General features: G+C 40.1%; 1 protein-coding gene across 1 annotated transcript in view; it reads right to left on the bottom strand.

Annotated features, from left to right (window-relative positions):
- The window catches only part of PARD3B (par-3 family cell polarity regulator beta), a 1,175,277-nt gene that overhangs the window by 622,087 nt on the left and 528,519 nt on the right, over positions 1–24,671 (bottom strand). Inside the window, exon 4 of the mRNA XM_045296697.1 lies at positions 24,630–24,667. Within this exon, the coding sequence (XP_045152632.1) occupies positions 24,630–24,667 (38 nt within the window). The remainder of the gene's footprint in view (positions 1–24,629; positions 24,668–24,671) is intronic.

Here is a 24,671-nt window from a genome sequence, read left to right as displayed (position 1 = left end):
TTATTAGGCACTACATGTATTAGGAAAGGGTCAAGAACATTTTGTTCTTCGATGAAGTTATGATGTAACATTGTGGAAACACCTTGCATGTTCTGCACTTTTCATATCATGTCCAGTTTCCAGTGTATTGTTTCTATCCAGGACACACAAGTACTTGGCTGACCTTCTGATGTTCATGGGCTTGCAGACCCACCCCATGCAGCTTCCAACTGTTCTCTGTGGGCTTGAGGGGAGACTGTTCCAGAAAGGGAACACACCTTTCTGAGTCATGTTGGACAATGGAGCGGCACACAGTTGTGGTGAACAGGATTTCCAGTCTAGGAGGCCCTTGAGTCTCCAAATAATTTTATGCTATTGTTTACCTATCTGAATTTTGTTTTCTTAATTACAACTAAGAATTTAACTGGATGGCCATGTTCTTTCCGGCTATATGGCCGAAGCTGTTGTGAAAAGAAGAAGCTGGAGAGAATGCCTTCCTACAATAGCAGTCACAGTGTTTTGCATGTAGAATTTCAAGACTTCAAGTCGTCTTAAGTCTATCTCATCAGTAGAAAAATTATCATATTTTTCTAAATTATAATGGGAGGAGACTAGTGCTTGATAAATTTGTGTTCCTTTTTACCACCATGTAAAACTTTTGGCACATTGTGCTTCTCATATTATCCTACTAGTTCTTGTATATACAAATACAAAATAAGATGGTGTTTTGTGTTGCAAGAATAAATGGAATAAACTTCAATGTGTGCTATAGCTAAATAATGAAAAGAAAATATTTTAACTATCAGAAACTGATAATGAGGCTTCTAATCAGTAATAATAGCTATCAGCAGACATTGAGGTAAGACCTTTAATTCTTTATGGAAAAATAGCTGGTAACCAAAAATTTTATAGCCAACTAAGCTATCATTCAAGTTAAGGTAAATTAAAAGCTAATCAGAAACTCAGCACTTAAATTTCCAATTATACTCTTCCAGGAAAATATTCAATGAAGCACTCTAGCAGGAATAAAAACAAATATATAGGGAGGCATGTGCCCTGCAAATACTTATAATTTGGCAAACTAGTTACACAATTCCTTAAAAAGTTAGTGCGAAATGTATACAGTTGGGGGGAAAATTCCAAAATCTGACCATCACCCATTTCAGAGAACTGGGTGGGGGGGGGGGGAATGGGCAAAAACTTATTGATTTTGTAAAGCCGATTATAAGATATGTATGGTATAAATATGAGTACCAAAAGCAGAAAAAACAATGTAAGAAATTAAAAAATATATACTCATATCAGTTGCAGGAGGCCCTGGGTGGTGCAAATGGTAAGTGCTATACTACTAAGTGAAAGATTGGCAGTTCAAAGTCCCCCAAACGTGAAGCGGAAGATAAGACTTAGCAAACTGCTTTTGAAAGGTCACAAATGAGAAAACCTTATAAAGTTCTACTCTTGTACGCATGTGGTTGTCCTGAGCAGGGTTAGAGTTGATGGCAACTAGATATGATCATGAAGTGTAATATCCGCAAGCTGAATGCAGCTCTATATAAGTCAGAAGACACTCTGACCAAGAAGGCTTTATCATAGGAGTGCAAAGAGGACGTAATATTAGAAAACCCATTGATGGAATGCATTACTTTCTGTAATACAAGAAGCAAGGGAACCATGTAAATAAAGAAGAATAACATGTGATAAGCCATGCTCATTAATTATCGTGAATAGAAGGAAGTATAGATTCTGAATCACATTACTTTAAAAAATTTTAAGGTTAGATAAATACAACTTAATATAAAATAAAACCTAGTTTTTTAGAAAAAATATTAGAAAATATAATTATAAAGACAGGTAAGAAATTATTTCTTTAGACATACATACCCAACATAAAATAAGGGAAACTGATAAACTGGAATGCACTAATATTTAAACCTTATCAATGATTAAAAAAAATTTAAAAGACAATGAATAGAATGTAATAAGACAATTCCAATTCCTAAAACCATAATATATATATATATAAATTATGTCTACAATATGAATAAGAACACACAACAGAAAAATAATGGACTGAAATAAATACGTGGCCACCAAATAGAAATGTGTTGGTTTTTTATTTAAATCATTTCACCTTTTCTTCCTATTTGAACTCTCAGTTTGGTTTAGACCCACCACTGCCTATCCCAATCCTGTCCCATGTATTTGTGGCATGTGATTCAGAGAATATCACCCCATATCCAGCTTTAATACTTTGTGTCTTCTTTGTCATTTTAGAGATAGTGAAAATCAAAAAAGGAAAGTTAGAAGTTCTCCTCTCTATCAAATATTCTATGTAAAAATAGAAGAGGAAAACATGGCTCTACATTAAATGACTAAACTTGAGAAATAATGCAATTGATCATTACCGAACGTATGAGACCAACCTAGATTCCTACCAAAAGGAAATGAGCTACCATTTCAATCATGTTGTCTTCCTCAAATTACAGATGAAGACACCATCTTGGGGAAAAGATGTAAGTAACTTCTTCAATGTCCCACAATGTTCCCTCTACACTTAAACAAGAAGCCAAGTTGCCTGGTCCTCAGCCTACAGCACATTCCCTGCTTCTGGTTAGCCTGGGCACACTGCAAGTGAAACTCAGGAAGGAGAAACCAGAATGAGCTGTGGCCTACAGTTTTCTACTTCACTGCTTCCTCCATTAGTGCAGACTTCCATGACAGAAGACTCCCGACTTTCTGGGGAAAGGTAACTATCTTAACTGCTTTGCCAGAAACACATTTCTACATTTCTCTTCCTGTTGATGTTAGCCAGGCAGCCTAATGTCAGAAATCCTGCCAGACAAAGAAATGGTGAAACGAGCAGGTTGTACCATTCAACATAATCAGATTAAGATTAGGAGCCCGGCCAAATGGAGAGCAGAATAAGGTGCACAGAAACGCTGGGGGAAACTTTATCAGGTCTTATATTTGGGGAATGTCAGCTAGTGACTTGAGATACATTAACTTTTCCAGACTCGGGGGAGACTGAGCCCTACATTACTGCTTCTGTGGCCTAGGGAGATGGAACTCCTGTTTCTAAATACATGATAAAACCATCTTCTTTCTGTCTTTCTGTTTTAATGTCCACTGGTTCAACAAGACAGAAGACAGAAAGTACGATTTATTTAATGGGGGATTGATAAATACGTGCGCATGTGTTTTAAGTGATATATCACATCAGGTTGTCTTTAAGGCTGCATCAGATTATTGTATTTTTTAAAAAGGCCTTTGTGTTTCCCTGCTCCTTTCCTCTTCAACAGAAGGGTCCTCTTCGGTTTTCAGAGCTTCACGATTTCACGGCAAATGTTACACTTAATTTTGTTTTTCGCAACTTCTGGGTGTTTCTTAATTTGTCAAAGACATTGTGAACTTTTCGCTCTCAGTGCAGCATCTTTGCACAAATTCATAGAAATGATGCTCCCAAGGGTTTCTTCCATTTCCACACCAGTGCTAAAGGAGCTGAGGTGCTTCTAGGGGCTCCAACAATTCGCTCCCCACAGCCTGATCCGATGTCTTTCTAATTGACTTTCCCAGCATTCCCTCACTTTGCTGGAGTCTCCCAGGGCCCCGGGGTAGACGCAGTGTCTCAGCATGTGCAGTGCTGCCACAGCCTAGTCATGCCAGGCTTGTCTGAGAGTGCCTGCTATTGGAGTGTCCTTCCCGTCTTCTCTCTGCTGGGAATCGCTCTTTCACTATTGGATCCATGTGCCAAATGCCTTTCTATTGCGAACTCCTCCCTCACCCACAAGGGCCAAAGCTGACCTAAAAAAAACGGTGGTTTCATTAAAGTGGTCCATCTGGGCCATTTAGCCATCTCCCCCAGTGGCCAGAAAGAGATGTTTTCCACCCCGAACATGGAAAACAGGAATGGGGAGCAGGCCGCTATACCCTTTGTAGGAAACCCTTCATCTGTAGGTAGATTGATGCAACCTGGGCAAGAATGAAGCAGGGGTACCTACTCACATCTCTGCTTCCTGAGTCCTACTTGCCCTTCACACTTCCCCAAATTTGGTTTCAACAGGCTCACAGATTGTAGGTGGCAACATTTGCAAAGCACACACAGACTCAAAAAACACCGCTTTTTGTTTGAGTGGTTTCAAACTATAATTTTGCCACCTGAGAGCAAAGTAGTTCTTAAGTTGTTATTCATTTACAAGATTAACCCTGTGTGTCTTCCCCAACATGAACAGGAACTCAAGTGAAGAGCATCCCCATTCACGTTGCTCAGCCTCTAATATCCTCTCAACCAACTGTAAACTGTTCTCCATGTTCTCAGAACCCGAATCTACTGCTGTCGTGTGGGCTTCGACCCATAGCAACAGGGTCCCAAACGCTCAGCTTCCCCCAGAGCAGGTGAGCTCATTTCCTCCCATGGAGTGTCTGGTGTGTAGAACCACGGACCTCACAGTTAGCAATCCATGGCCTGATGTCCATCAATGGATTTAATGCGTACTTGAAAATTTATTTGATGTTAAAGAATCTCTATTTATATCATTCTCTCACAAATGGACTCTGAATATTGTATGTCAATTGATAAAACTTATCTACCCCAATACCCAAAGAGGGCAGTTATTGGTAATATATTTTTCATCTTCCACTTTCTCATATAAAAGGATCATTAGATTTTACACTTCCTAAATATTTCTGCACTCATTGTCTCAAAGAACAATCTGGTCTTACTGAATCTCACTGTGCTTCACTTTGTTACCAATTCAATGGAGAAATCAATGGTTTCTACCTCATTCTTCCAGGAGTAAGGTCGGTCCCAACATGAATTTCTTTGGACAAATCTTGTTACTCAGGGGCCCATCCTTCCCCTTCAGATTCCTTTCTGTTCTCCAAATGCAAAGACCATTTTGAAATGAGCACGATTTTAGCCTATCAAGATGTCATCCATTGAAGAGTGCAATGCAAAGTTCCTCAGAGAAGGGTAAACGGGAACCAACAGTGCCTTCCAAAGTGAAGATCCCGGACAGAGGAGATGTGGAGAGATAATAGTGGCACATCTTGCAATTTTGTTTCATAAATGTTTCTATAATTTTGTAACCATACCTTTTGAATTACCCTTTTATCATAAATACCTAATTATTTTCTGGCCTCTGTTCTTCGGTTTGGGATGATTCCTGTACACAGGTATCAAAGCGAACAATTTTTTGTAAAATAGAATGTTTGACCATTCTATTTAAAATGCTTCGATTGTTTCAGCTGACACATAAGATACAATCCAAGCTTCTGTTCACATATGTGAGCCATGTGCTCCTCAGCATTATCCAACTCTGTGATTCTGGAAAACCATCCTCTCTCTCTCAGTCTTCAACCTTCTACCTAAAATACATTTCTCCAGGATTTGGTACAGCACCCCCTACTGATCCTATAAGACAGGATTTCATGCATCAAGGGTTATTTTTAAACTTCCACTTTAGCTATCCATAAATTGGTCATCAGCATCGGACAATCACTGTTCTTACCACATCATATACCGGTGTCCATTTATGTGTCAGTTTCCCTCAACGGAGGGGAGGGACAGACATAAATGTGGTCCCCGAAGACGGGGCCTGCTTTCATTCACCTTTCATCTCCAGCCCAACCCAGGGTACCTGACAGGAAATGTCCACTTTTTAAAAGGAAGGATGGCATTCCAAACTAATCTGCAGAGTCACCCCAAGCTTATGGATGAAAGAGCTCGGTAAACCCAGCCGGGTAACAATAGGAAATAGGAGGAGGGCTTGACAAAGCCTTTTTCCAAAATGATCTACAGGTTCAATGAGTACCTGAGAATCTTGCAATAGCCAAAACTGTATGAACACACGCTGTTGTTGTTGTTGTTGTTGTTACTTTTTCCTAACAAGGATGGAAGAATCTTATTTTGGAATGTATGCTTAAATGAATGGCTTTAAAATATTTTATTTTATAGGTAATCCTTGGTCTACTCACTTGAAATTAACAATAACTTTAAAACAAAAACAACTCCTAAACTCTTAAAGTAAGTCAACCACTTCTAAAGTAAATCACTACTGGTTAGGGAACATCATACACTCTTTACACTAGGTGTGGTATCAGCATTCTAGCCACAGGGTGTATACCACATGGGTTTAGTGACAGAAAAAGATATCACATGGGGCGAGTGATCTGTCTATGTACTAAAAATAGCGAAAATTTCCAACGAATAGAAGAAAAATCATCAGAAAGGACATGCTATCTACCCATTGCTTTATTTTAAAAGTTTATGAATAGAGAGCAGACATAAATGGGGATCCGGAGCACATTTTTCTCACATTCATTTGTTTTCTCACATTTCTTGAGTATAGTATACTTATACCAAATATTTATCCCTTTCTGTGTTTATTCATATGAGAGTTCAACATGCATCAATACCAAAACTTGGATGCTCAGTGTCTATCTTATTGGGTTCTTTAACAGCATCATACTATCCACTTTAAGAGAATCAGAAAACTAATTAGATATCATATTGAAAATCAGTAAGAAAGCACTGACCTTGAACTACCTCAAATAGTTTACCAAGGCCGTTTACTCCTCATCTCATCCCCACATCTGCCACCTAGTTAAAATGAATGAAGTTGGAAAATGACAAGAAGCAGCTGAATTTGAAATATATTATGATTACAGAAATGGTCTCAGTTTCAGAAGTCTATCCTTGCTCTCTGTTCCCGTGGTGATCGTAGAAAGAAGCTACAGATAAAGTGAATGTAGAAAACAGATAAACAAAACCATACATTATCTTCAAAAACACTGCAATTTTACTTGTATATCTAGAACGAGTCTTTATAAAAAAAGATGATCTGAAAGAACTCTGACTTTCCTTTTCTCTTTTGTTTTGATTACCCATTGATTTTTTTTACCCTTACCTCCTGTGTGTACCACCACATTCATGTAAGCAGCAAATAAATGTCCAAATATCCTCTGCCAAACACACACACACACACACACACACACACACACACACAGTGATCTATTTGTGGCTATCCTCCCAATCTCCCTTCCAAACTTGTTCAACTTCCATGTCTATCCACGCATCTACTATTAGATCATTATTACAGGATGGTGTATAAAACACTATTTACTTCTGCTGCCTTTGATTGATATTCTTCCTAGTGATTTTTATATGCATTATTTTATTCAGTTGACCTATCAGTCCCCCATTGAACAAGGAGGTATGCTACCATGATCTAAATGCTGGGCTACAAAAATGGAGGGGAAAAACTGTCAACATATTGTTTGTCCTCAGTGGACTTCCATTCTAGAAAGAGGAAAGAGACATGCGGATAAAAACATTTAAGCATTACCACTATGCCTGACAGATGTACAAATCCTTCTCAATGGACGGATGCAAGGGAAAAACAGGACCCTAGGGAGGGGATGGTTGGCTCCCCAGTACACAGTCAAGCAAGCCTGTGCAAGACTCTGCCACTTACTGCCTGGGGAACAAGAGTGTGACATAAGAGGAATTAGCAGTATTTGAGGAGCCATGGTGGGTAGTGAGTTATGTGATGGGCTGCCAGCCACGGAGTCAGCACTTTGAATGCAACCAGCTGCTCCCCAGGAGAGAGATGAGGCTTTCCACCCCGGTAAGGACTTAGAGTCTCAGAAACTCACAGGGGAGTTCTACCCTAGATGACAGAATTGCTATGTGTCAGAATGGATCCTACGGCACTTAGTGTGATAGTTCAACACTGTGCTCTCTGTAACTTAGATCGAACATCCGATCAATTCTAACATCGGATATTTTGGTCTTATGTTATTTTTTGCTAACTCTAATAATATATTTTTAGCATGAGCTCAACAAATGTAATATCGCACATGGCTCATTTTGGAAAAAAATAAATAATTTTATTGGGGGCTCTGACATCTCATAACAACCCATAATCAGTTGTAACAAGCACATTGCTTACTATGTTGTCATCATCATTTTCATCACTTTCAAAACATTTTCTTTTTACTTGAGCCCTTGGTATCAGCTTCTCTTTTTCCCCTTCCTTTCCCCATTCTCCCACCCTCGTGACCCCTTGATAAATTATAAATTGTTCTTATTATCATATCTTATACTATCCGCTGTCTCCCTTCACCCACTTTTCTGTTGTCCACCCCCCCCCAGTGGGGGGGCAGTATTATACCTCAATCATTGCAATCAGTTCCCACTTTCCCTCAACCTTCTCCCATTCCCCCCCACCTTCCCCCTATCCTCATGGTATTGCTACTCCCATCACTGTTCCTGAGGGGTTTGTTCTAGATTTTGTATGTCAAGAGCTCTTATCTGTACCAGTGTACATGCTCTGGTCTAGCAGGATTTGTAAGGTAGAACTAGGCTCATAATAGAGGGAGGTGGGGGAGGGACATCAAAGAACTAGAGGGATGTTGTGTGTTTCGTTGGTGCTATACTGTACCCTGGATGACTCGTCCCTTCCTTGTGACCCTTCTTTGAGGGGATGTCCAGTTGTCTACAGATAGGCTTTGGGTCTCCACTCAGACACCCTCATTCACATTGGTATGGTTATTTGTTTTGGGTCTTCTGATGCCTGATACCTGATCCCGTGGACACCTCTTAATCACACAGGCTGGTGTGCTTCTTCCATGTGGACTTTGTTGCTTCCCTGCTAGATAGTTGCTTGTTTAACTTCAAGTCTTCAAGCCTTGTTTAACTTCAAGAGTGTACCACATCCTGGCCCACCAAGCCCTGAGGATGACATTACTGCTCAGAGCAGCCAATGCACAGAGAGGACCATAGGGTTGGCCCCATTATGAGACACAATGTCCCCTCACTGACCCATAGCACTATAGGGGACAGCACTGGAGACACAGCATGGGCATTATGCCCGGTCTAATACCACCCTCCCTACCCACCCCGCCCCCATCACACACACTAAGTTGAAACACAAAGGGAGTGCAACAGAACAGCATGGGGAGCAAAGCAATGAAGTCCCTGAGGAATCCTGAAAATAGACTTTGGGTTCAGGGGCAAGGCTTGGCACTTCATCAGACTCAATTGGAAAACATTCATAAGGGTCAGCAGACATACCTGGAACTATTTATAGGTCTTCTTCTTCTTCTTCTTCTTTCCATGTCTATCTATATAAGATAGTCAGGATAAATAATTCCGAGAAGAAAACAATGGAACTGAAGTTTGGGGGAGAGGGCCTGGGGAAATGGGAGATGGGGGAAAGGGGAGATGGGAGGAAGGAAGAGGGGAGCCAACAAACCCAGGGACAAAGGAGCAACAAATGATCATAAATCAATGGTGAAGAGGGTGTAGAATGCCTGGTGGGTTTGAGCAAATACACTGTAGCCGAGATTAATTGCCAAGAGCTGAATGAAGATTGAATATAATAGTGGGACAAGAGGAAAGTAAAAGGAAATAGAGGAAAGAACTAGGAGGCAAAAGACAGTTATAGAGGTATATTGGCATGTATATATGTAAATATATTAATATGTAACAATAGGGAGCTAGGTATATGTACCTATATTTATATGTTAAGTATAAAGATAACAGATGGACATTAGGTCTCTACTCAAGTCCTTCCTCAATGCAAGAACACTTTGTTCTAATAATCTGGCACTCTTTGATGCTCACTTTCCTGTCACTATCACTGAAGACAAAATGGGTGCAAAAGCTAATGTAGTGAAGAAAGCTGATGGTGCCAAGCTATTGCAAGATACAGCATGTGGAGTCTTAATGGCTTGATGTTAAACAAATGGCTCACTTTTTGGAAGCATTCTGATTACACTTCTATCAACACACATGTATTTGTTCTTCTGGCAGCCCTTTGTAAATGTCATATTCCTTGACAACACCATAATGTAAAGACATCGCTTCCCTAGTCTTCCATATTCACTTTCTAGATTTCTTATGCATATGAGCCAAACAAAAATGTATGGCTTGGGTCAGACACATGTTAGTCTTCAAAGGGATCTCTCTGTTCTTTCATACTCTAAAGAAGACCTGTGTAGCAGATTTGCCCAATGCAATTTCATTTCTGGACTACTTCCTTCCATCGCTGTTGATAGTTCATCCAAGTAAAAGGAAATCCTGGAAAAATTTCACTATCATCTTCATTCATTATGATGCAGTTTATGGGTCCAGCTCTGAGGATTTTTTTTCGCTTTATGCTAAGTTGTAGGCGTGGGATACACAAGTCTCCCGGGGGAACCTTGCTGGCGTTTTAAATACTGGTAGCATACTGTCCAGCATCCCAGTAACACTCATGCTAACCCCAACAACAACTGACAGATGAGTGGTGGTATCATCCATTTCCTTTGGAAACATGATTTAAGGTAACACACCTCTGCCAGACAGTAGGGCTTCAGAAAGGGTATAAAGTAGTGGTATTGTTTTAACCCAGTGTGATGGACACAATTCTACCCTGATGCATGATGCCGCTATGCATTGAAATTGACTTGATAACAATTGTAATCTTTATTTTTCTCAACAAATGGAAAGATGTTTGCTATGGAGACAAGAGTGGAAGTTTAATTCAAGACAGAGCAAGCAGGAAGAGTGTGTTAGTTCTACTCAGACTAACACAAAGAGCCGCCCAGAGAAGTGCCGAAGGGCAGGGGCCTTTCAAAACACTGCAGGAAGTTGATCATAGGTTTGAACCATTTGAAATTGTCTTGTGTCTTAATAATATCTCCTTTCCTGTTTCCATCTAGGTTTTCAATAAAAAATGTTTACAAAAACGTGAACCACTGTACATCAAGAAAGAAAATCTAGGACGGGATCCACTGATGTAGTTCCAATATTGATGTAAGAATCGGTCTTTGAAGGAATGTTTTGTCTCGCTTTGTTTTCCAAATGAAAAGAACTTTTAAAAGTATAAGCAAAAAGAGACTCAACATATATTTAATGTTCAGTCTTGGCAGCAATGTTTTTTTCCCTAGCTGTGTGCTAAGTGCTACTTTTATATTAAAGTTAAACCTGATAAAAATCGACTTTTAAAAGGATTAATTTCAGTCTTATTTCCATAGTTTACCTTATCTTCTACATTTATTCTTCCTTTAACTATGGCAGAAATCCAACACATGTATTTGTTTAACAGGACATATAGTCCTGACTAAGAATTTTAAGAAGTAACCCCTTACCACTTTCTCCAGACAATCCTATGAGGTCACGTACCACTGTCATCACTACTTAATAAATGCAAAAACTAAGAACAAATGAATGTGAATAATTGACTCCAATATGCCAGTCAGTTGGTGTCAGAAGTAAACTTGAACCCGAATCATGGCTTTAGCATCACATCCTTGGTCATGTTAGCAGATGCCTCTCAAAGTTCACCACTCCTACCTCCCACTCCAGCATCTTTGTCAAGTTTTCACTTGAACTAGTCAAAGCCTCTGAGTTAACAAATAACTCTGCAAGCTGAATCTTCTGAGTCGTATGTGGCAATTGCTTCTTTTGACATTTTCCAAACATTTCAAGAACACCAGTGTGCATTGCCCATTTCCAAGATGGTCCCCAACTCCCTGTAAAATGCCCTTCTCAGCCAAACTCTTGTGGAGTATAAGAAAAATAAATTATATGAATGATTTTTATGTATAACTTTTTGTGGTCAAACTCTGATCACAAAAGTTCCGTGTGGTTTCTCATCCGGAGCCACTTTTTTTTTTCTTCAATTCAAACTGATGCCTTTCTAGGTTCCAAACTCTGCATCTCTGTCTGCATTTCCATTATGATTCTCATGAAACTGCCACACTAATTGGATTTCTTAAAACTGGATTCACATTCGTGATGTTAGTTATGAAGCTAAAAATAAAAGCTGTGGCTAGCTCTAGCTTTTGTATGTATGCATATTAATTTAAATCATTTCCCTTTAATTATATTTAGCACACATTAGAAATTTGGTAATTATAAAGGACCTTTAATTATCAACATTCATTATTATCACTATTATTAACATATATTAAAACACCCACCGTCTGCTAAATGCTAGAGTTAAGATAAAAGGCATTAACCTTGCAATTCCACTGTGACTAAGAGAGAAGACAATCTCCTGCTTCCAGATGGAACAGAATGATACTTGCCCAACTTGACAAAGAGCCAATGGATGAGTCAGGGATAAAGCCCAGTTGTCTTAACCGCTAGACAATTGGATAAACAAAGAATGCCATAAAACGCTGCCATTTTAAACACATCGGAATCTGTTCTTCCATCAGTGTTTTTAATGCCTGCATCAAAATTCTTTTGTGGTGGCAAAGCTTTCTCCTTTAGAGGGATTTCTGAATTGTGTAAACAGTCAAGTCATCTGAGACCAATTCTACAACATAAACTTCACAATCAAACAGAACAATACCACTTTTGGTTAAAACAAGAAAAAGCAGGAGTAAGAAATAATGTAATGTATGGTATCTTTGTCCTGGGGGCTCATAAAACTAGCTTTGAAGGCAGTTTCAAATGAAGACTGCCAAATATTTGAGCATCACTAGAAAAAATGCATCAACTGGTAGAGTGCTATTTTTAGGGCCAACCTTTGAGAGAGATGTGGTCTTCTATTCGTAGAAAGATCTAGGGCCTTGGAAGTGCTTTGGGACAATTCTACTCGGTCCCATGGTGTCACCGGGGGTCAGAATCCACTGACAGCAAAAGGGCCTTGTTGTTCTCCACTGGTCAGCAGCTAGATGACCATCTACCCAATTGGAACTACATCAGTCATCTAGGACAATGGCCTCATCAGAATTTAGATTCAGGAATCATATAAGCATTATTCTAAAAATACATCTTTTAGCTTAATTGCAAATGATCTGGGCTTTTCTCTTCTCTGCAGTCAGCCTCCAGCATTGCTTTGAACGCCATGGGAGGTCTTCCAAGAAATTTCAGTTTCTTTATCTATTCTGTATCGATCATGACATGTTCAACTAAATGCTGGCAGTCAGGTATTTAATTCTATAGAGGCAGTTCCTAATTTTTACTCTATTCATCCTCTCTACCAAAATCCCTGTTTCCACGCTTGTGAAAACTACTTTGGAATATGCACGGCCACAGATTTTCTAGCAGACTACTGGGCAGGGCTGGCCTTATAAACGCAAAGCATCTGTCCCCAAATATATCAGCACATGCACTCTACTTCTGCCATGTAGCCTCTATTTCAGGGTCGAAAATGCTACCCATTGGTCGATCTATTTTCTTTGGGTCCTTTGAAAGCACCTGCATCATCGAGAGAGTAGTGGGGGCATCTGTGTTTCAATGCAAAAGTGTGAATTCCTGGGATTGTACCATTTTTCTTATAACAAAAGGCACAGATCAATTCTTCAGGGAGCAAAATGACTGTGGGGCTTGGGGAAGAAGACAAAGATGCTTTGAAGAGGGCAGTACTGTTAAAGGAGATCCAGTCACGGTCATGTAATAAAAGCCCCAGTGCTACATCAAAGCACTTATAATCCAAAGGTCTGCAGCCGGGTCAATTAGAAGGTAAGAGGTACAGAAGGGAGGGACAATGACAAAGATAAGCATCTCTTTCTATTGCAGTCTACAAGCCAACATGATCTTGGAGTGAAGCAAGCCCCTCCCTCCTTATCATCCTGGGCTGTATGATCGAGCCATCTGTAACCTAGAATGTAGGTCACTGCTATTAAAACCACAATCACATTGTATCACAGCTCAAGCTGGTTATTAAACGATTGGAGAGTGGACTCCATTCCACTCTCGGGTCACTGTGAGTAGAACTCCACTGGCGGCCATAGGTGTGGTTTCATTCCTCCAGCATGAGGCTCTTTTCTAGGTATACGCATGACAATCAGGCCGACCTTCAGGAGCTCACAAGTCCAGGAAGGAAGACTTACAGACAAGGGATAAAACGTGAGCAGAAGTCAGAGAGAATGCTAACAGAGTCATGTCGGTGGTGGCCCTTGGTGGGAAAAGGTCAGTTCTGAATGGAAGGAAGAGGCGCTTGGGAAGGAAGAGTATGGAAAGAGATGACGTCACTGGATTTTGAGAGATTACTAGCCATTCACCAGGGGTGAGGGATGGGTACGTGGCATGCTTGGTAGAAGAGATGGGTGAGGCAAACACAAACACAGAAGCACTCTTTAGAGGTGTGAGGAATTCAGCAGGGGTGTCACTTGTGGTATTGGTTAGGCTGTAGGAAGGCACACAAAGAAATGTAAAATACATCTTGGAGGTATAGGATAGGCCAGTGGTTGCCAAACAATAGAGTGACATGGCTGGGTTTTGTAACTATCTTGAGATATATAGGAGAGATCTAATAATGTCATTCATGAAATAACAATCACCCATACAAGCAAAACCTTGAAAGGAAAAATTACATAACTTAAAACAGTTGCTATCCTTAATGAGGCTTTTCAGATAAAAATAAGGAGCCCTGGTGGTCTAGTCATTTACTCATTAGGCCACTTACAAACCATAAGGTCAGCAGTTCAAACCCACCAAGTGCATGCTCCTGGAAAGATTTTCAGCTTCAGAAACATCAAGGGGCAGTTCCACTCTGCTCTTTATAGAGTTACTCTGAGATGGAATCAAGTTGATGGAAGTGAGCTTGGTTTTTTGTTTTGTTTTATTCAAATGAAATGTTGACAAGTACACAAATACGTACAAACAGAAATAGTTTGGATAAGGGCTTTGAAATATGTGGTACCACACTATAACATTACCAACTACTTTGATGCCTATGTGTTTATTTTTATGGATCTGCATAAGAACATGGCAAAGTATCACATATATTTAAATATTAAAATCAAGAAACCTTGGGCAAGTGACAAAATGATTGAAAATTAAAGATTCAAAAAAGAGGCGATATAATTTCTTTAAGCAAGTCAAACAGTTTTGTCTTTTCAAGGTTTAAGAATCTACCTTTCCCTTTTAAAAAGGGACAGTTCTTATGCTTTTGGAAACAAATGTCACTTGCTTAAAAGATAGTTTTCTATGATAAGAGGGCTGAGTGGGAAAAAAAATCAAGCTATATTAGTCTGATCACATTCAGTCAGTTGCAAGTTTTAAAGATTGGCTGCACGTGACAATTCCCACTATTTTACGCCTGGCAGAAGACACTGGATTCCCCAGCGTCTCGCACCCATAACTCCAACCTAACTCACTCCAGATGTGCGCATGACCGTCCGATCAAACATCAAACACTGCACGCTGACAAGCTCACAAGCGGCATCTGAGGACGCTATACGTTTCCATAAGTGTAACACACACACAGTAGCTACTTTCAAAATGTGATTCATCTAAATCTGCAGTTAAAGCACAGAGCGATTTGGAAAATGGCTACCCTCTGAGAAAAAGAAAAGTTATTTTAAATGCCCGCCCCATGTTCTTCTATGACTGAATTTTGAAAGTGGAAACCACAAGGAGACCTGTGCTTTGAAGAGTTCTGCTACGTATGTGTGTGGGGAAGGGGGAGCGCGTATCCTGACCGGAAGATATTTCTAGGAATCATGTCATTCTGAGAGGAAAGGAAAAACAGTTTTTCTTTTCATCCCAATGGCAACTGTTTACCTTCTCCTCAAAGAGGAATTCTAATTAGCCCTTTTGTCCCATGACACCAGTCCTTACTAAACGTCTACAGCACGGGGGTGGCAGACAGAGCAATACCAGCACTTGACCTTTCACTCTGAAAGCACTACGGTGGACGTGGACTTATTTCACATAGTGGCTCTCTTCCAAATAAATTTAGGGTATATTTGTGTGTGTGTATACGTATAGGTGTATGCACACGTATATTTGGGGAAGCCCGGGTGGTGTAGTGGGTTATGAGTTGGGCTTCTGACTATCAGGTCAGTTGTTCAAAACCACCAGCCTATCTTAAGGAGAAAGGTGAGGCTTTCTGCTCATCCAGGCTTCCGGCCCTGGAAACCCACAATGGCAGTTTTCCTTTGTCCTGTAGGATCGCTGTACATTGGACTTGACTTGATGCAGGGAGTTCGGGTTTATATGTATCTCTTCAGATTATTCCTTTGAGCAGCACCTGCTGATTGTTAGTGTCTGGGATGGGAAGGCAGCCTCATTCCACAAAGGCTGATGGATAATGAGACACGGAACAGAAAAGTAAAGTTCAGTTTACACAAACCAAGTCATTTGACATCTGGATTCCTGAAGTTACTAGTTCAGCTCTGTGGAGTCCTCAAGAATAAAAGGAGTTCATTAAGATTTCCATTGATTACTTCCAACACAATGAGGCAAAATCCTCCATAATTTAAATAATGCTCTAAGGGTCATAGTTAGTGGTACTATCAAGACATGAGATTTTGACATTTTAATTAAAACAACTTTAAATATACTCTGCTCTTTCACTAAATTTCAAACAACACTGTCAAATGACACACTGCTACAGTGAGAGGTTTATTTGCATTTTACCAAGAAACACCTTGCTAAGGTTCCCATTCTCTGGAATGAATTCCCATACAGGAGTATTTCTATTTTCTTTCAGATCGTGTCAAACTCAAACATATGAAAGGCAGTGGGATCTGTGGTGAGCAGCCAGGCTCTCCACGAGTGGGAACTGACTCGATGGCAGCGAGTTTGGCTGGTTTCCCACAGAAGGGTCCATATCCACATGTAATGCACATAAGTGAACTGTCCTCGGCAGACATGTCTAGCATCACCAAGTATTTTCTAAATTCTTTGAACCTAGTTATTAGGACATTCTAAAGCTTTAATCACCAACAGCATTAGCTTTATGGTTGTATAACTCAGTGTAGTGAGTCAGACACAATCTGACTCTCGTCTGCCTATGTGTGTCTTTACTCACACATCAACAAATGCATACACATCGGCTTTTATTCTTCACGTGCATATCAGCGTATTCACAAAATTGGAGTTTACAATCGTTCATAGGTAGAATCACCAATTGTGGTCCATTTCTATAATTTATATTATTTATCAGAACAAATTTATATGTTAAAATCATTGCCAGGGTTGGAAGAGAAAAGATGAAGTCTGTCTCACAATTGAACCTGCTGACTTCAGCATTTACTCTACATCTTAATTCCAAGTGAACAACCTTGTTTAAATCATCTTCTTCCCTGGACAGCACCAAGGAACATAGGTAACACGTGGTTCTAGAGCAGAGCTTTCTAAGCTAAAGCTTTTTGGGGAGGAAACTAGTACGTACACACAAGTAATTTCATAAACAAATTCATTCATGCACACATCTTTATTAAATGAGGTGAAATTGTATTCAAGTATTCGAATACATTCAACTTGCCTATCTCAGATGACTTTTCATTGTTTAGTCAATATTTTATCTCAGAATTAGAATTTTCATTGTTTAGCCATGTCTTTATGAAAAACTAACATGCCTCAGACACTGTATATGGAGGATAGAATGCAACAACGAGCACTGTGGCCCATGGCTCTTGGGCACGTGAGGGAAAATGCATACATGTCAATAATATTTTAGCAAGATAACTAATAGGGACTTTGAACATGGCAATCCCATCAAGGGACTGAACAGTGTGAAAGCAGAAACAGCAAAAATAACAACAAAAGGAAAGTTGTTTTGAAAATGAAAGTATTTTGTTGGATCCATTGATACCTGCTCACAGACTGCTAGGGTTTCGTTAGATCTGGTATTCATAACTAAGTTGTAAGTTTCCTGAGGACAGGAACCATGTCTTATCCTTTCCAGATAGCACCAAAGAGAGTACATGGGCAGCTAAGAGATTAATCAATTTGTGTTGACATGAAAGCCAAATTCATTCAAGTTTCATTACACGCAGGTCAGGCACAGGATGACATGGCATGCCTACCTTTTCAGTTTCTGAAACTGACCTCTGCATGGTGTTTGGGGACTAGACTTAAGATGAATGATGGAGGAGCGCACATCTAACGGGGTCATGTCTCCCAGGTTCTTAGATTAGTCATGGCACAGATACTCAGCCAATCCAAATTTGTTTCACCAACTTCTGCCACGGATGGTGAAAAAGGTTTTGCGAAGTAAAACAGAGTCTTACAAACATAACAGCCGCAGAAATTAAGTTGCCTAGACTTGCCAAACTAAGTAAATATTTGGCCCCATGAAATATAGCATGGCAGCTTTATCTCTTAAAAACAAAGCCATATGAAAACCATCGTTGCACGATGTCTCCTAGCTCTGGTCTTATCAGCACACAGCGGGAACAGCTGGAGTTACAAACACCAGAACTATTATTAAATCACTGTGTCGGAGAAGGGGTGGTGGTGGTTTGAGAAACCTTTTGTAGGCACTAGTATCTCGAAATAACGCAATTATCTATTACATGCGCTTTCTCCCTTCCCTTTGCTCTTTAGCATCCATCTCTCCTCATTGGGAGGCAATCAATGCATACGTGTCTGCAACAATGACTGTGTCTGGTATTTCTACAGCAATTTAATCATATATCTAATAGGTGGAGAAATATGATTTGGTCATTCTGACGTTTTCCCATCATTTTCAGTTGGATTTTGACAGTCAGCAGCTAAAACTCCAAATTTGCTGGACTCTTAATGGCATTAGATGAGTCTAATCCTAAGAGCCAAGCTATTTTCAGTTCTCTTTAATATCTCAGCAATTTCTTTCATGGATTTGAGAAATTTTAATCCAGGAGAAAACTCTGCTGTTCTTTGAGTATATGTGGCATACATTCTCTTGGAAAGGGAGATTTTCCAAGTAATATTCTATCACATTTTAATTAAATGGGCAAGACACAGAGAAGGCTTCCATCCACTGGCCATATTTTACTCTCACTAATAGTTACCTGTCACTATCTTTGCTGATAAAACGCCAAAACCTTTGAAGCAATGACACTGTATTTTCTTGTGCCTGGGAACACACGGGACAACTGGGAACACTTCTCCCTACGGTGCCTTCCAGTAATGTCTGATTCTTTCATTCCTAACTTGGTAACAATTATGTGGTGATCAGCTAGACAGTCATTTTTTTGCCTCTAAATGCAGCAACATCAAAACATCTATTCATCTTAAAATCCAAAATGTGCATACTGTGTTCAGAGGTGAAAGATGGTAATACAGTGGAATAGCTTTGTTTACTTAATATATTTGGGGGTGACAATTCTCACTTATGTCTTAATCTCTACCATTCTTCATATTTTGAAAACTGGTAGCTACTCCATGTGATTTAACCCCCAGGCCCCAAGTAGTGGCTCAGAGTCTTCTGATCTGCTTTGAAAACTTGGTAAGAATGATGACATCTCTTTGAAACGGACACACACACACACCATCGAATAAACCTTCTGAAAACGTATTTAACAGAACTCTGAAATCCCTCGAGGTACCTTCAATTTAACAACCCTAAATACTTACAGTTTGGGTTTTTTAAAATGTGTGTACTATGGACGCAGACTTTTAAAACAGACCCGTGTGTTCTTTTCTTTGTTCTGGCGAAGCAAGACCACATAGGTTTGAGAACATGCAGCCATGTTTGCTATCGGAGAACAACCACAGCATTATAATTTTCAGGAATCCCCTTTTTAATTTACTCGCCCTGCAGGATCAATTTGCCTTAGGGGTTATAAACACAAAACAACCATAGTAGTTAACCGGATATTGAGAAACAAAAAATCACATCTGTTTTAGAGTTCTCTTCCACTCCCAAATTTGGGAACATCAATTTCAAAAACTTGGTTTTATGGCATGTCCTTAAGCCAAGAACACCAGGTTACAATCAAGCCAAGGAAGGTAAGACTTCTAATAAACCAACCAAAAAAATAGCATGCCACCAGGATTCTTTCTTTAATTCAAAATGAGCCATTGGAATTGGATTTTCTATTGCCTTGAGAGATAAATAGCTATTACTATTTGCACATGTTGATGGTGCTATTCTGTCTAGCTAGGGGTTTATTAAAGGAAGAAGGGAAACAAAGTTTCAAGCCACCCACTTGGTGGTGTTTTAAGTAATGAACAATGAGACTTAGTGGCTTCAAAGTATTTGTGGGAAAATATCATTATTTTTTCATTCCATTTGTCCATGAATTTTTTGAAGTCCAGGCATAAATAAATTCTGAAGCTTGCTGAGAGTTCTATTTTACTAATTTAAGTCTTAAAAAAAACAAACACACCAGTAAGTATGAGTCTATATCTTAAGTAACCAATTGATAACTTGAAAATTGGGCACTGCACACACTCTCAGATGAAGAACAAAAGCTGTGGTCTTCAGAAGGAATTACATCTCAACCTAAAGAAAACCGTCCCAATGAGCAGCAGTAGGACACATGGAGGAAAGATTGAAGTTGTCACATTATTTGAATCTACCGTCAACACCCACAGAAGTAGCGGCTGATACATCAAGCTCTATATTGCATTGGGCAACGCCACTGCAAAAGACCTCTTCAACGTGGTAAAAAGCAAAGAGGTGAATTGCAGACTAATGTGTGCCTGAGCCCAGCTATGGCATTTGCACTCACCTATGAGCAGGCTGGACCATAAGTAAGGAACACGGGGGAAGGTCTGACTCCTTCGAATATTCTATATACCATAAACTTCCAGAAGAATCAATCTCTCTCTCTCTCTCTCTCTCTCTCTGAAGAACTCCAGCCAGAATGTTCGTCGGAAGTGAGGATATAAGAAGTTGCCTCAAGCACTCTGGACATGTTATCAGGAAGGACCAGTCCCTGGAGAAGGACACTGTGCTTGGGAAAAGCAAAGGGTGAGCAACATAGAGGAAGCTCCTCCATGAGATGAACTGACAACATGGCTGTAACCATGAGCTCAAACGTAGCAAATGATGCAGAGCTGGGCTGTGTTTCACACTATTGTACACTTGCTAAATATAGGAGCTGCCTTGATGGCACCAAATGACCACAATAAGCATCCACAAACCAAGTACAGCTTTCCCAGCTTTTCCAAAACACACGTCTCTGGGCATCAAAGAAAACTCATCTCTTATGGAAGCCTAATGAAGTGCAACTGAAAATAACAGTCATCAACTGTGGGTTTAGAGGCAATATTTCAACCTAATCAAATGTGTCAAATATTCACCCATACAGCTTCTTCTGCTGTGGGTTAGAAGTAAGTTTCATTTCTTGAGACTGATTGAACATAACCCACTTGGGGGCCCTGCCATCTGTGAATTACTTACATGTGAACTACACTCTGTTAAGCAATGGAAATGCTGATTGTTTCTCTTTCCTTGCAGATTGAACCGAAACACAATTGAATATGGCTTTTTAAGCAATTACTTTCTCATATTATTGGCTACACGGCTATGTTTCCACACAATCCCTACTACCATCACTTATCAAGTCACAGGAATCAAGTATGGGGGTGGCTGGCATGGTGGAAGCAGCATCAGGTAGGACAGGTGACACAGAAACGTTCCTGGATCCCCCCAAATCTGCACTCTCTGCCTCCATGCCCTGCCACATGGAGCCTCTGCTGCGCTGTGCTTAGGTTTATGAGTTGGGGCTGGCTGTTGCTTCCCCAAGGGGTTCTTCTGTGGAGGCTTGTCCTCTTAGCATCGAGAAAAGAGTCAGTGTGACCCTCGGGCTGCATAAAGGAGTCCTGGTGACATAAAGGTTGAGTATCAGCTTCTAAGATTAACCCTACCTAGATACGGCAGAAGAAAGAGCTGGCGAGGGCAGCCTAGAAAGCCTTTTGCAAGGAGTTCTACTCTGTCCCTGAGTTCAAGATCAACCTGAAGGCAGCTAACAACAACAACAACAACAGAGGGCTATAGCTGGTTCCATAGATGCATTATCCCCTCGGAGAGTTTGCACCATCACAGCAAGCACGGAGAGGACTGGCTCAGGCAAACCGAAACATGGTGACTCTCCGGAGATGATGGGGTCTTCAGAAAACTTCCCCCCAAGGCTTCAATCCATCACATTAACACTATACCTAGTTTTACTTCTGTTTAGAGCTGCACTGTGCGCCAGAGTGTAATTGAAATTGTACACAAGCCATGTTTTAAAGGAGGGAAAAGAAACAAGCAAAACAAAATTCAAAATTTATTTAACCCAATATACCAAATATATTATTAGATAGACATGTAATCGCTATGGAAATTATTAATGAAACATTCATATCCTTTTGTCCCATTTAAGTTTATGATATTCAGTGAAAAATCCACACCGAAGCCGCAGTTCAATGGGACCTACTCATGATTCAAGTACTCAATAGCCACACAGACAGCACAAGTCTAAGTAATCCACATGTTTGGACATGCAGAGACATATCAATAAAGTTAATTACCTACCTACCTACATGTCTGCTTTTTCTTTCTTTTTTCGACGTTAGAACAGACCCTCCACAAACATCTTCACTTCTTCACATCCCTTACCCGTTGCACAACAGGGGTGTTAAAGTCTGTTGGCTGGGGTAGCCCTGATGCTGGGATAGAGAAGCGTGATCATATTTACATGTCAGCCCCCATCTGGGGAAGAGGGGGCACGGCAGAATGAGCAAAGCCGGGGAAGTGCTGCTGAGATCTTTGCCAGACGAGTGTGTGTCCTACAATCATGAGCGGCATTCCATTAAGAGTCTACTCTTCGGGCCTCAGGTTTACATTGACAGAGAATACCAAAATATGGGGCAGATAGTTCCCCCTTTTGTCCACTGAACCACAGTCATTTGATAATTTGCCAGCATTTCTCCTTAAATTAGTCTATTCAGCTTTGCAATTATAATACAGCCCTATCCTGCAATTCGGAACCATCTGAAGTTGTCTTTTAGAGAAGTTAAAGAATCTATCAGAAAGAGAGCAATGATCATTGCCTGTAAGGAAGGCAACACTGACTTCTTCAGTTGCCTTTAGTACAGTGTCTACGTGATAGAAACAGGAAGCGAAGCATGGGTGGGTTTTCTGCATGCTAAGCATGGCAATGCATTAATCAGACACTCATTTTCCAGTATACTGACATGATAAAAATAAGCAGCAAATTACAGTTTTTCTCTTTTATGCAATTCTTTGCTCTCATGTAATTTTTCTCTTCCCCCAATCCAATATATTCAGGATTAGCATAGTTTCAATCAAAGTGTGGGGAAAAAAAGAGAGAGAGAGATACCACATACTGGTTTTGTTTGTACTCATCAGTAAAGTAGAAAACACACACCTGATTTTTATTAATGTTCCATTAAATACCTTTCCTTAAAAGGATAGTGTTGAGTAGGATAGTGAGAGTGTGTTATATCTAAAATACTGTCAGAAGAGTTGCTGCAGTGTGGAATACAAGAAATAGCCTAACATACTGTCACAGAACTATTATTCAATGTCCAGTCATTGGGGAGCAGGAACTCTGTTGGCGCCGTGGGTTACACATCAGGCTGCTAACCACAAGGTAGGTAGTTCAAACCATCAGCTGCTCCCCGGGAGAAAGATGAGGCTGTCTGTCCTCAAGAAGATTTATGGTCTGGTAACTCTACAGAGGGTGACTATGAGTCAGAATCAACGAGGATAGTGTTGATTTTGCTTTTAGATGATAGATATGATGATTCCTAACTCATATCCATTGACATTAGTTGTTGATAATAATTTATAATGAACTGGGAGAAACGCTTTAGCTCACTTAGCGTTTTAAAATACCTTTAAAATGTCACCCTACCCCTTAGAAATTATAGACAGAAAGGCTTAAATTTGGGGGAAAATAAAGTTTTGCTTTTGGAAAATGTTTTAACCTGGTTAAATTACCGACGATGGCCTACTGCACTCACAGGTAATCCCGAGCCATGTTCTACCTCTCAGTCTCTCATGGGGCTTCAAAAAGTTTGTGGAATCATCCACTATCTTTTAATTCCATCTTTCAACAAGGTTTTGAAGCCTCCTATATCTGAATGTATGAGCCACAATCACAGTCCTTCAAGGGAACTCAGGATTTAGCAGAAAGCCTGACCCTGCTATAAAAACAGAAGACATTGTCAGTTCAGGAAACAGTCCCCTCTCGTTACAAGCATTTTCAGTATACGTAGAATAGTGAAACACTTCTCCAGTTGGAATGTTGAGCTTTAGACACCTAAGTGAAATGTATCATTGTGGCAGCTTGAAGCTGTATCACCACATACCGTGCATGGTTTTGGCAAAGCATTGCCTTGCAAGGCTGGAAATATATCACCTTTAGCCTTGGGCATATGTACTTAGAGTTAAAGGAAACCCAGCCGCCTACAGTTTATATGTTTGGCTACTAACCAAAAGGTTGGAAGTTGGATTCCATCCAGATACACCTTGGTAGAAAAGCCTAGAAATATACTTCCGAAACAGTTGGCCAGTGAAAACTTTATGGAGCAGAGTTGGACACCCACACACCCAGGGCACCCATAAGTTGGGATTGCTTGGATGGCAACTGGTACAAACAGCAGTGGTCATGAGTGTCCACTCTGGAGTGGGACTGCGGGGTTAAATCCCTGTCTCAGCCACTTGGAGACTCTGTGACTTTAGGTAAGTTACCAAACCTTGCTCAGCTTTGACTTCAGCGTCAAGAAAATAGATCGTATACATACCTTGGTGTGGAAGTTTGGATCTGCATACAGCATTTTTTTTTAAAAGGCATGGCTCATTATCAGTCATTAAATAATGTCTATCATTATAGCTCATACTAGCTGTTACTACTATTAATATTCTATGTTCTATCAAAAGGTCTCTAAGTAATGATCTACTTAAGACTTTAAAGTTCAGTTAGTCTCTGGATAAAGCACTTTGATCTTTTATTAGAAAGGCAAGCGGCAGGGTACCTACTGGAACAACAAGTTTCAAACTCTGGCCACTGGAGTGTGAAGC

The sequence above is a fragment of the Echinops telfairi genome, unplaced genomic scaffold (genome assembly GCF_000313985.2).
Source record: "Echinops telfairi isolate 266 unplaced genomic scaffold, ASM31398v2 ScPeMD7_3;HRSCAF=10, whole genome shotgun sequence".
Lineage (NCBI taxonomy): Eukaryota > Metazoa > Chordata > Mammalia > Afrosoricida > Tenrecidae > Echinops > Echinops telfairi.
Note: the sequence above shows the minus strand (reverse complement) of the source record. Positions and strands in the feature narration are given on the sequence as shown.